The following is a 14,134-nucleotide window of genomic DNA, read 5'->3' on the forward strand; positions in this document are numbered from 1 at the left end:
GCATCTGTACGAAGTTTAATAGCCACGAAATTTTGCTTATTATTGTACTCTTATGATTTTTCTAATTACTAGATTACGAATTTTTTATGCATTTATAGGAAATTTGAATGTGCAAAAATCTATAAAATTCACACGCTATGCAATGACGTAAACAATTATTAAAAGTAAAGTTCATACTATAATATTTGCTAAATAAGATAAAGTCCTACTTAGATTCTATTTTTGTTGGTACGTTTGCAAAAATTTTATTTTACAAAAAAATAAACAAAATAAATAAACAACAATAAGCAAAATTGTCGACTAATGAATTTCGAAAATATTCAAGATACATTCTAACGACCATCAGGTTGAGACTGATGTTATCTACCTGTACATAAATTCATTCTAGAGATGGATTTACAGAGATTAAGTTGAGGACTTAGTTGAGGAAGATTAATACTTTAATCTACCAAACTGACAAGTAGGTATTTCTACTTAGAGTTATAAATAATTAAAGGTAAAGCCACAAAATTAATTTCGACACCTAATATATATTTATAACGAACAAATTTATTTGCAAACGTCAAACCTATTATTTAATTTAGACAAATTTCTTCGATATCCATAAAGGGTACGAATACTTATGGGACTGGTTGTATATATACATATATAAATATACCCAGAAACGAAACACGATTTATTGCTCGCAGTGGCAGATACGTTTAATGATCCCACCGAATACATTCGACTGTTTGCGAAATCGCGAGCGAACGACTTACAACCCCCCCCCCCCCATACAGCCCCGTCCCCTTGTTTGCGACCCCCTAGTCACATGCAACGCGCAGTGTCGTTCGCTTCCGGCATGATCGGGTGCGATGAATTACGGAAATTGTACAGTGTAGAATAATACCGACACCGTAAAGAAAGATAAACGAAAAAAAAAGAAACGAAAATGAAAAAAAAAACAGAAAAGGAAACGACGTTAACGACGTGTTTTATTTGCCTCGGATAAGAAGCGCGATAGGCCCCCCCCTGCCCCTCCCTGTTTATACCCTACTCTCTAAGAACATAGGCTATAAAATTGCGAATAGTTTTAACAGGATAACGGGACGAGCGAAAGCGTGGAGCTCACGGTGTCATTAAAAGCTCACTAATGGTAAAGTTAATGCGAGTAAGGCGTACGGTACATAAATATATATATATATATATATATGTATATGTATATGTATATATTTATTTATTTGCGAACACCCATAAATGGAAGGTTATCTATACACGTGCATATATACGTACGTTGACGAAGAAAATCTGGAGCCGTGTAATCTCTAAAACGAAATATAAAAAAGGTCGATACATATGCGCGCGTGTAATTTTCCGTATACGTATGTATTTTGCATATGTATACATACACATAATATGGGTGAGTCTGTATGCCCGTGGCGTGTGTGTGTGTGCGCGTGTGTGTCTGTTGTGTGTACACATATATATGCATGCATGACATAAACGTGCATAAAAGGACAAAAAAAGAAAACAAGATGGTGTTACGGGGAAGGGCATATGATTTATTTCGTGCGTGCGTATGTGTGTATTGATTGTAAAGCGGCGACGCCTTGGTAATTGATAAGTGAACAAATTTGCAGAGAAGAATACGACGACGTAACTGCGTATATGAATAGTTTGACTCTAACGATTTTTTGTTTTACATTGTCCCAATTAATAAACAGAATGTGCATGTGCCTGTTGGTCCTTTGCTTCTATACGATGCCCTATTCGAACAATTTTTTAACGCTTCACATACACACTCACACATTTCGTAGTGGACATATATATATATGTATATATATATATATATATTATTACCGCTTTGCATTTTGTCTCAGGCTGCGATCCGACGATCATTGTTTTAATCACTATTTGTAATAACACACCCCCACCGCCCCCCTACCGCCCCCGTTACACTTTCTTACTTCTCTTTCTTCGTTCTGTCCATGTGTTATGCACCCCTGATATCGCGGCGATTATCGATTTGTTAACACGACCCGTGAATGAGGAATTAACACGTGTTAATTTGCTGCAACCACGACGGTAACGTAATTGTTGGATCGTTACGCCATCGTCTTTACTTTGTGTTTTTTTTTTTCTTGGATTAAATAGAGCTCTTTTGTCTTCTCCTTTGCCTAACGCCCATCGGTTGTATTCTTGCCTCGCTCGCGAACCAACTGCGTGCGACAACATCCCGTTGCAATGGAGCCTTTGATTTGTTTTATTTTCATTTTTCATCGCGCAGCTAAGAAATTACAAAGGGATCTCTACCTGGAAAGATTTTAAAAGCACAGGAGTATCTCTTGTCTTTTCTTCTGATAGTCACCAATCCTGCGTGCACGCCATCGAGATTGAACATATGAGACGTAAGATACGTGTGGGACCTGTCTAAGAGGCGCGCGGTTATCTTCAGTGCTGATGTGTAGTAGAAGATTGCAGGGAAATCAAGAATTGTTACGTTTTGGAGCCATTGGCGTCTAAAAGACACGGCTTGAATCCGACCTGGCGCCTCTTAGACAGGGTTTGCTGTATTGTCCAAAGCGTAGAGTTACTGTTGCAAGACGAGAGATCGTTGCTTTTAAGATCAAAGGTAACAATCCTTCTCGCGTTGAATTCGTTGCGAGTTTTTCAACAAAATTCTCCACAAACCATTGCCTCGATAGAGGGAATCATAGTAGAACCATTTTTCTAAGACATTTATTTTATTTCGCATACATGATACAATTATTTTGTCACGTTAGCGTCTAGCGAACGAATATTGATACGGAATTGATAAGTCCTGGCGGAGCCTGGCAGAATACAACATTGCTGTGAATGACGATGCAAAGGGCGTCTAATAAATTTCCTTAGTCAATAAATTACTGTTGAGTCGACATACTCGATATTGATTGATCGACAGGTGATCTCAACGAATCTGACACGGTTTCCTCTACCTTTCAGGGACCACCAGGATTAGACGGCATGAAGGTGAGCAATCCTCGGGGTGACCCGTTTAACCATACGTTATATTTATGATTTTCGGATCCTCAATTACTACGTTCCCGCGCCCACGATTTCATCATTCAGGCGTAAATTAAGCTGATTGCAAGCTTAACGGTATTATTTTAATGGCTATCGCATAGAACAAAGTGTTCGTTATGTTTCTTCATAATTGCAGGGCGCACAGGGAGAGCCAGGCATAAAGGGAGAAAGGGGGGACCCTGGACTGCCCGTAAGTGTTTCATCGTATTGAAATATTTTTGCTAGACTGCGGGTATTTATGCATTTATGACGAGGAAAAAAAAATATACATATCGAATTGAGTAACTTCCTCCTTTTCGAAGTCAAACACGGTCAGTCTCGTAAGTATTCGTAGCCTCTGTGTTTATTGAAGAAATTTATCTAAATCAAATGATAGGTTTCCTCTTTTCAAATAAATGTTTCAGTACAAATATGTACATGTAAAATTTCTTCATGTCTATGTTTATAATGAAACTTTTATTTGAAAACATGAAACCTATCATTTGATTTAGATAAATTTGTTCAATAGACAGAGATACGAATACTTATGGGGTATATGCTAAACATAATCAAAAGATGTATAATTCATAGAAAATATATAAAATACGCATAGTGATATTATTATATTAATTAATAGAATCATATTCTGTATACATTATCTATATTTTTCGTATGTATTCGATATAAGTGTGCACCATAAATGCATAAAATTCCTGTGCACGTAACTTTTATTTTATTTCATTCTATAGTTTTGCGCTGAAACGGTCGCGGTACTTAGCCTTATCTTGCGACTTACGAACTAGGCATAAACGACCCCTCTAATCGTAGATTAAAAAAACTCGGTGATCTTCTTCCTTCGCATACTCCAAGGTTATTGCAATGAACGTGATTGTATATTAAACAATGTACTTGAAACAATGACGATCCAATGAATAGCTTCCGCGCAGAACTCGCGTCTGTTCGTTCACCCAGAGATTTAACATTCGATAAGAATTGCGCCATCGACGAAACGGCACGGCGCGGCGTACAAAACGATATTCTGCCCGACTCGAACTCGTTTACGCTGTCATCAAGATATCAACGATGCATTCTGTTTGTCCCCAGGGTACTGATGGAATTCCTGGCACGGAGGTACAGTGGCATTCGATTATCGCTCGACCCTCGGTGTGACTGCGACACAGTCTGACCAGCCCGGGGTAACGACGATACATCTGCCTGATCTACCCCGGGGACTGTCCCCAAAAATTCGTCTCTTTACTTCCTTTTGCACGAAAAGGAGGGGCTGAAATTATGTTCTGCGCCTTTCTCCCTCTTTACACCGAGGATGCACGACACTTTTTACCTGGTTCCATGTTCCTATCGAGAAGGGACGATTCAAAGAGAAACACTCTGACAAGCAGTAGCTGTGAAGTGACAGATGTCGATTTTTTTATAGGTTTGTAGTGCAACTGAAAATGAGGGACAGGTAAGTTTTTTAACGGTGGCAACTTAAGTTTAAGACGTGAGAGAACCCTCTTAATTTTCAATCCTCTGATGCTGTCTTGAAAATTGCTAAAGGTACGAGGAAGTTTTTTAAAAAAATTTTTATAATTTCTGATGTAAAATGATTAATATGAACTTACCTACTGTAGGTAGAGCGTGATCTTTGAATGGGAAAAATGAGGAGGTACCCAGTTAGTAAAATGAAGTGTTCTAGGTAAGGTAGAATGCTGTTGGTAATGTAGTATACCGATAATGTAGTATGCGATATAACTGAGCAAAGGATTTATCAACAGAGTATTCTACACTACCAACAGAAAGAACTACCATATCAATCAAGTCTTACCTATAATGTTTATTTATGTTACAAATATGAACACAAATACGTAAAAGTTAAAAATATAAAATGAATAATTGTCGTAATATTCTTGTAATGGTAAACGATAGTCAGTTTATCAAGTCTGTGATGTCCGTGATAATGTTTAAAGCGATTTTTTAAATTTCTTATTAATTGCTTTAATTATGGAGTAATCCAAAAACCATCAAGAATTTATTTTTAACAATTCCTTACATATCTACCAATTTTGAAGATAGCAACAAAAAGCTGAAACATAGAAGGATATTTTCAACTCTTAAACTTTAGTTTCCACAAAAAAAAAAAACACCTTATTTTCAAACGCCCTATGAACCTTCTCAGTTTTATCAAAATCAGCATCGATAACGTCACAGATTTTTCTTGTTAGGAAATTCCTAAATTCTTAAAAGCAATTTTTTCGACCACTTTAACATTTTCATACACGCATTAAATTTCATTCCAGTAGATAGTAACATAATAATATGCCCTATTATGGTAGTTGGAAAAAGCATTGTATGAAGCACGGTTTTTTCAGCGCTCATTAATTTTGTCATTTTACATAACACAAATAACTATTACCTCTTATTATCTGACTTAAATTAATTACAATCACTTAAAGAAATACCATGTAGGACAAATACAGGTTGACCAACTTGACACAGCACACATTTAGTCAACAAAATGACTTTTTCAAAATTACAGTTTTCTAAAAATTGCTTGTTTTTATCGATACGCTGATGTCACCGGCTATAAGGGGCTTTGAATATTAATGATAACTAAAACTACGGTCCAGAATAAGGTTGATTGTTTATAGATTTTTTATCTTATCGCTCCAAGTATAATTCCTATTATCTGAAAAATATATTAGAACAATCACAAGGCTTCATTTACGCTACGTCAAATTAATGATCAAATTCAAATATGACATAACAGTTCATTATGGTCTCAATTATAAGATGCTCGCGCTAGAAATAATCTTATTTGGACGAGAAAGATTCAAGGAAATATATTTTTTGCTTTTTTACAAGTTGATGGTGTCACGAACTCCTCGCAAAATAAGAATTTATTTATCATTTTTATTATAAAAATAATTACATAACAATATTCCTGCAATTTTCTGTGTTGCATGGATTTCTTCAAATGTTTTTGACAGTAGAACACTTCAAATTAATCTGAAAGAAGGTTCTATTTTATAAACTTTTGTTAATTGAATTACTAATCTTTTCTTTAAAATTCTTTCACAGCAGTAATAATTTCGGTTTTTTATTTTTTAAGAACACAGTAGTAGGATTAACTAGTAATCAATCACCTTATTAATCCAATAATTTTATATTGCCATCTAATCACTATATATTCATTAAACATACACAAATTCTGGACATAAACAATTGTTTCGAGAATCACACCGAAGTTCGAAATTTTAATCTCGAAGGGAGAGAGCGAGAGAAGCGCAACAATCCTCTCCATTTCTGTCTTTAGCGTCTCGACGAATGCACGATCGAAGTTAGAAACGTGGCTATTGAAATTCAATGAAACGCAAGCGAAGGCGAGAGCAGAGAAGTGTTAACATTGCATTACATGATTAATAATTTCCATCGGCTCGTCGACGTGTTTCCGTGATCGTAGTCACATGTAGCGTTCGTGAATGAAAAGGAGGATGCTGAAACATGGGCATTTTTTGAAACGTAAACTTCATGCAGGACCGTTTACAGTGTCACTCATAGAAGAAAAAACGCTCTTATAACTTTCATTACTATCCCAAAAGTGATGGGAAAGTCTTCAAAATTACTGGATGGAAATTTGTAAAACTGATAATGATCGTATCGCCTATATCTTAGGCTTTATCTTCATTTTCTTTAGATATTAAATCATCCTCGAAGTAATTGTCAATGAAATTGATAGGTAAATCAACTGAAGACTGAAATTGAGTATACAGGCTAGGCCAAGTAAAATTATTTACTCCATACAATTTGCTCCTGTAACTTTTGTAAAAACATTTCATTTAATAACTTCATCCCTGCATGAGTTATCTAATCATTCCGATTTAATGAAACACTCCGCATATACTTGATTTCAATCTTCAGTTGATTTACCTATGAATTTCATCAACCATTTAAGAAGAAGATAAAGAAGAAGCATAAAATATATGTGATACAATTGCTATCACATTTACACGTTTCCATCCATTTTTGCCCATTTTCCCATCACTTTTGAGATTGTAATAATAATGATAAAGACGTTTTCTGCTCTATGGGCGACGCTGTGAACGGTTCTGCATGAATTTTTCGTTTCCCAACAGCTCCAAAAATGCCCATTTTTGAGCAACTTCCTTTCCCGAAAATTTCTTTGGAGAACACGTGTATATCGTGCATGTAAAAAAGAAAACGAGGCGAGGCATGAACGTCACTTAACGAATAAATTCTTTGGCGTACCAATTCCAGGGACCGAACGGAGAGAAAGGTGCTACAGGCGAACCTGTGAGTATTGACGTAATACGACTATTAGTTTTAAATAAAATTGGACGGGGAAAAAAGACCGTAGCTCGATCCGGCAAACTGGCTCGCGCATAAATACCATTTCACGACGATTGTCTCCCCGATCGTCTGGTGCGCGAAACGTTTTCGCATGCCTGACCGTGAAAAATTATCGTTTCGAACATGTTCAGCATCCTGTGTTCTAATTCACATTTCACCCATCGCCATTGTCGTTATTATTAACTTTTGTTGCCTAAAGTAATCAACGCTGCTGCCTAACCGCGGTGAAACGTGCGCAAGCGTCGCTGGGACCTGTTGCGTAAGCGTCGCGTGGTCATCCTCGCAACTTTTTAATACTGTTGGTCTCAGCGTTAGGAACGCCATTTATAATTCATAAAACAATGCGCAAGGGTTTATTAAATGGATCGTAAACGATGGATACATAGCATAAGGTGATTCATCGTGAGGTCCGGAAAATGTTTTGAAATAAAACACGTAATATTAAATGTGATTATGAGAACTTTATTATTATGAACTGAAAGAACGATTGATACCATTTATTTCTCGATGATTATTTCTATGAATAAACCAACTTGAATTGTGGCCTTGGAGCAAACATTCGAGCAAACTCGTGCCATTGGCCAGATTCTGGTTACGATGCTCGATAAAATGGTGGAAAATTGGAGTTTGAAAATGAACCACTTAAAGCGTAGCCAACATTTCAAAGAAATAATCTGCAAAGAATAAATGGTATCAATTGTTTCTTGAGTTCATAATAAAGTTTTCATCACCACTACACTGCAGATTTTATGCATTTATGACGTACAATAATATAGAAAACATACATAAAATATAGATAATGTATGTTGAGTACATTCTACAATAAATATAAAAATATTATTCCACTTTTAAGTGCATATACCTTTTAATTATGTTTAGAATGTGTTTATTATATTAGTTTATATCGTAAATGCATGAAATCCGCAGTTTGATGATCACGCTTAATATTATATAGTTTATTCCAAAACACTTTATAAATAAAAATTGACTCTTTTCGATCCCTTAACAAGCCTTTGTTAGACATTTGGGACAGAAAGGGAATTATAAACTGTATAAACATAATTTGAGCCTCGCTATAAGGGAAGATCGAGTTTCGTGTCCCCTGTTCCATACGCGTCGCTGGCTGCGCTGCTGCCGACGCTTACGGACGATTCGCTGTATCGCTGACATTAATATTATCAATATTTTTGTTACTGTTATTAACATTGTCATTAAATCTGTAAATGCCTCTCTTATTAAACGCATCATCGCACGAAAAGAAAAAAAGAAAAAGAAAGAAACGCGCCAAGATCAATTTGACACTCGTTATTGATTTTGCTATTGAAGCGTTATTAGTTAAGTGCGACTAGTGTTAGAAGCGATGCGAAATCGGTACCGAATCGAACGACAAGCATAACGAAGCCCGTTCACCGATGCGTGTATGCGCACCACGCATGTAAATCGTCCACAGACCTGCGTTTTTACACTCTCGTATCATCGTATCGTGTTTTTCCACCCCCTCCAACAACGTCGTACTTCTTATACTAGTCCTGCAGAGAATCGTTGACGTTGACCGATGCATTTTCTCACGAGAACGAAAACGAACGTTATCACTTCTCCACGGATACGTGTTCGCAAAAACATGGCAAAATCCACGTATGCTGCCACCAGCGTATAACGTACACCAGTTTCCAATAACTTGAACGTCGTGACGGCAATCGAGGCACGATAAAACGTAGCGAACTGTTTGCAATAACTTTCTCGTTAGTCGGAGATGCCCGCAAAAGGGACAATCCGAACGATTCTCGGGGCGGGGATTCAAACAGCTGTTTCGGTAGATCTTCGGTTAAGCAGTAAACCCGTCGACACTTTTTTCGTTGGACGTTTATGCTCAATTGCGTATTCTGCACAACTGGATATTATAGTGCATAGAGAGAGTCTTTCTTGTGCCTGGCCTTTTTTGCACGTTTCGCGAAAACGTTTGTCTGCAACGCTGTTTACGTCACGCTGGAATTCTTGTGTATGAATACAGGGACCGGCGGGGAAACGCGGCAAGAAGGGTGATAAAGGAGACAAAGGAGATCAGGGTGTTCCAGGACTGGACGCGCCGTGTCCATTAGGCGCGGACGGACTTCCCCTGGCTGGATGCGGCTGGAGACCACCTCAGGTACCTCTTTTTCTGCTCGTTGATTGGTTCTTCGTACCCGAAAGAAGACTATTTCTCCCTCGTTTTTGTATTGTCTTCCCCTCCGCCCCCAACTTTTCGAAACGAACATTTCCAAATTGACGAAAGTATTTCAGCTTTGAAACACCTACTCGTCGATGCTGATAAAACTGGGATAATGAGCTATTTTATTTCAGTAGTCGCCTAACAAAGTATGTTTGTAGATGCAAGAAATGCGTGCACGACGGCTGGTTGTCTGGCTTGGTAACAAGCGTTTTCGGAATAATCGTAGGTTTTGGATACGTTAATTTTTAATTGAAATTATAAGTGCTGGGACAGAAGAGTTTTTCAGCGGGGGAGATCTTCGAAAGATAGCCCTGCTTTATGGGGAAGATCCAAAGAGGTTACTATAGATAGGGTAGAGGAATCATAGATGCCTCTGTAAATTAGCAGATGCAAAGAAAGAAAGAAGAAATGGAAAGAATACTTCTGTTTCTGTTTAAGTTTACGTGGGCACCAGAATTTTAAGACATAGTGGAAAAAGTCATACGAATTAAGAGGGGGACTAATGAATAAAATATATTTATTTATACAATTTAAATAAATTCATTTATAAAACTGAAAATAGCTTGTTCGAGGCCAGCAATTAGTCGTGAATCCGTGAATGGGAAATTATTTCACAAGATTCGAATTCCATTTATTAGTGTTACTCGACATATGTATCAGTCATGTAGTAATGATAGATGTAGTATTTTATTTAATTCTCTATGGGTTCGCGTAACTTTCAGGTCACATGCTGATATATTAGCAGTATACCAACACATTTTACTACGTCTACGTCCTAATTATATAATATCTCTGTAATGCGAAATATCAAAGTAAATGTCTTGCATCTTGTTTACGAAAAAGAAAATTCGACCCGTAGGGGGTTAATAATTGATAATTCACGTTTACCTTTTGAATTTATAAATTACGATTATCCTGTCGATGATTGGATAGCTAAGAATAGCTTTATCGAGATTAGCAATTAGTGGCAGATCCGTGAAATAATTTGACCTGATCACGCGAGAGAATTCGACGCAAGTAGGGTAATGGTTTGATGAACGTAAAGAATCGACGGGTGAAAAGAGTTGTAAGGACTAAGTAGGCACAACGAACGCTTGGATTCTCGCATATGCTTGGCAGGACATCACTAGCACCTCAGTGCCAGCTGTTGAAGGCCCTGAGCCAGCTGAGACGGATTACGACGAGCAAGAAGAGGAGGAATATGGAGACTACGCGGACCCAAACGGAAACCAAACCGAGCAATAAATGCTCGTTCTGCGCTGTTCTAATCACCACCAACTACTACCACCACTACCACTACCACCACCAAAAACCACCACCGCCATCGCCCTCATCACTCGTCTCACCTTGCTCTCCCAAACTAACGTGGTCCTGGTAATTGCAAATCCCGTAGTTATACTAACGTCGTTTGCATGCAACAAGCAGAAAGACAAGCTTTTAATCGACGAAAACGTTTTTGAAAAGTGCTTCTTAGTCGCGTAACTTCCTTCCTTTCTTTTTGCGATGGGTAAGGCGGATCTGAATTCTTTTTCTTCGTGAAGGAAATCTAAAGACATCTCGACCTCTTCGGGAAGATCAGGAAATGGGTAAATCCGGAAGGCTACCGCTTACTAAGTCGCTTAGCGAGGGCAAGTTTAAAAATTGTTCGCTTCTAAACATGACGATCACTCTTTGCAGCTATTGGTTACTACCAATACTACTACTGTGGATTAAAGGATATATAGTGGCCGAAGAAAGAATTCGTACAGCGATCCATTTCCAAAAAAACTATATGAGATTGTAATTTATTAACTTCTTTTTTATCTTACTATTTACTATGTATTGGGCCTAACCCCTTTGCTCCGGGCCCCTCTAATTCGTAGACACTCGGCAACCTAATGTGATTGGTTAGATAGATCTATGGCTGCTACCAATGGTAGTTATTTTTCTTAAAGTCAGAATAAAATTCAAGAAATTACTTGATATCTTTAATTTTCGGAAAACAGATTGCTATATTTTCTGTTACAAGTACAGTAGTGCATCGTTGAAAGTTTTCTCGCAATCGACAGCTATGCAAATATAAATCGATTGGCCAGTTAATATGAGCATTATTAATTATCATTATTTTCGATAATAAAAATACAAATTTATATATTTGCTTTTATACCTTCTGGAAAGTGTTATTTATAAATTGGCGAGATTCTCCCAATGGTAATGAATCCAAACATAATCTCATTCGGACTATTTTTAATTATACATAATTAAAAACCTCTCAGAAATAATTCCTGTATCGCTCAATTAAAAATAGTCAATCGATACTACACTTGAACGTAGACTCTACTCAAGTACCTCATCTACTACAAAAATTTCGTGTTGATCCAAAAAAACACTGAGATTTATGAAAATAAAGAAACAAGGATTTATATTAGTCGACACATTATTTTCTGCGCATTTATGCATCCGTTCAAATTTCTTAATATCTAACGTAATCTAATTCACATATCATAATGCACAGTGCATTATGCATTACTCTTCTAAAGGCGCCTAATTTCTAAGCTTTGTACATTCTGCATAGTTAAATCAGTAACAATTCCATGCCTCGCACAGATAGTAACCCCTGAAATATCATACAAAGGGTGAATCACATAATCAGATTTTTGTTGCTTAAAATCACGTGAAAGTCACAATATCGTATGTATTTCAATTAATTTTTAAAATAATAAAAATAAATATTAATGACCTTGGATCTCGTAAAGTATGATCATGAGAGAAATTTCTTCTGTGTTCTTTTGATTATCCCTTTGTTATTAACAGTTTAATATCCTTAAAAATGTGGGTTAAATACATTCATGTGGTTCGCCCTATATACAAAATACTTTAACTATATGTATGTATAAACAATAATTACCTCGATTATCCGCATGATTATTTCTTTACATATACCCGACTGCTTGCTTATTCGCACGACAGGATTACTCTTACGATCATGAATAGCAGATAAATAATTATATGCATACACGGAAATTAAACTTCTACCAATGGAACAGCAGTTTGTATGCAAAAGCACCGTACATGTATAATGGCAATGAATCTGTCGTTTCTGGACATACAGTGACTCAGAAAATTATTGGCACACATAGGAAATAACTAGGATAGGAAAGATTAAAGAAATAATACAAGATCTTTCTGTGCTTTTTATTTAAGAAATATAATATCGATTCACTGTACAGACTCACAAAAAGATATGAAAAAAAAGAACTATAGTTATGTCACAAAATGGTTGGAACAGGTTATAAAAGTTAATAATTTTGGTACTGTTACTAAACTGCCGGACAAAATTAGCGGAACACCTTTTTAAATGTTCATAATTATGAGAGTTTTTAACCGATTTCAGTGAAACTTCGTGAGGAGTAGTCTTCGAGTGTCTTCTGAGTGTGTACAAAGTTGCATTGGCGAGGGTTGATGTGAAGGGGTTAATTCACTCCTTCAAGGGGTTAATTCAGATTTGGAATGAGCGACCTCAAAAACCCCTGTATACCAATTTCATCTAAATTCAGTCATTTTTCGCATTTTGTGTCGTTATGTTATATCCGCCATTTTGAATTTCTAAATTTTTAGTTCAGATTTGGAATCAGCGAGTCCGATAACCTCAGGATACAAAGTTTCATCAAAATTGAATCATTTTTCTTATTTTGATCCGCCATATTGAATCCACCATTTTGAATTTCTAAATTTTTAGTTCAGATTTGGAATGAGCGACCTTAAAAACCCCTGTATACCAATTTCATCTAAATTCAGTCATTTTTCGCATTTTGTGTCGTTATGTTATATCCGCCATTTTGAATTTCTAAATTTTTAATTCAGATTTGGAATCAGCGAGTACGATAACCTCAGGATACAAAGTTTCATCAAAATTGAATCATTTTTCTTATTTTGGTCCGCCATTTTGAATTTCTAAATTTTTAGTTCAGATTTGGAATCAGCGACCTCGAAAACCCCTGTATACCAAATTTCATCTAAATCGATCGTCAGGAAAAATGGAAATAAATGTTTCTCTTTTAAAGCACTTTGAGGGGTATCCCAACCAAGAAATACTACTATGTTTAGTAGTATTTCTCGGAATTGGAACGGCCTTGCAAGGACATATGGCTATATGTATACGTCACAACGTCACTATATGTATAGGTCACTACGTCTTGCCTCTTATAATTGTCTATAAAATAGGAAACTTTGAGGTGTCATAGCTCAGCGTAGAATTGTCCGATTCGATTCTACCAAAATTCAATTTAAAGGGCACAATTTCTACTACCTAATACATAGGTATTATCATTGTCAAATACTTTTAAACAATTGGTTTTTTTATAACAATATATGTAACTTTGAAGTGCCTAACTCGGCGTAGAATCGTCTGATTCGATTCTAACAAAATTCAAATTAAAGGGTGGAATTTCTACTATCTAATAGGTAGTTACTATCATTGTTAGATACTCTTAAACAATTGTTTTTTTTAAATATATAATTATTAAATATTACCCTCATTGTACCATGTAGCTCGGC

General features: G+C 36.4%; 1 protein-coding gene across 12 annotated transcripts in view; it reads left to right on the top strand.

The window, feature by feature from the left end:
• The window catches only part of LOC128875607 (collagen alpha chain CG42342), a 238,599-nt gene that overhangs the window by 221,979 nt on the left and 2,486 nt on the right, over positions 1-14,134 (top strand). For 7 of the 12 annotated variants that reach the window (XM_054121319.1, XM_054121318.1, XM_054121323.1 and 4 more), the window contains 6 exons: positions 2,962-2,988; positions 3,179-3,232; positions 4,126-4,152; positions 7,297-7,332; positions 9,401-9,535; positions 10,718-10,972. In XM_054121319.1, coding sequence (XP_053977294.1) covers positions 2,962-2,988; positions 3,179-3,232; positions 4,126-4,152; positions 7,297-7,332; positions 9,401-9,535; positions 10,718-10,843 — 405 coding nt within the window. In that variant the 3' untranslated portion in view covers positions 10,844-10,972. Of the gene's footprint in view, positions 1-2,961; positions 2,989-3,178; positions 3,233-4,125; positions 4,218-7,296; positions 7,333-9,400; positions 9,536-10,717; positions 10,973-14,134 lie in introns of those variants that run through there. The other 5 variants (XM_054121324.1, XM_054121322.1, XM_054121328.1 and 2 more) reach the window with 5 other exon arrangements.

Source organism: Hylaeus volcanicus, chromosome 4 (assembly GCF_026283585.1).
Source record: "Hylaeus volcanicus isolate JK05 chromosome 4, UHH_iyHylVolc1.0_haploid, whole genome shotgun sequence".
Taxonomy (NCBI): Eukaryota; Metazoa; Arthropoda; class Insecta; order Hymenoptera; family Colletidae; genus Hylaeus; species Hylaeus volcanicus.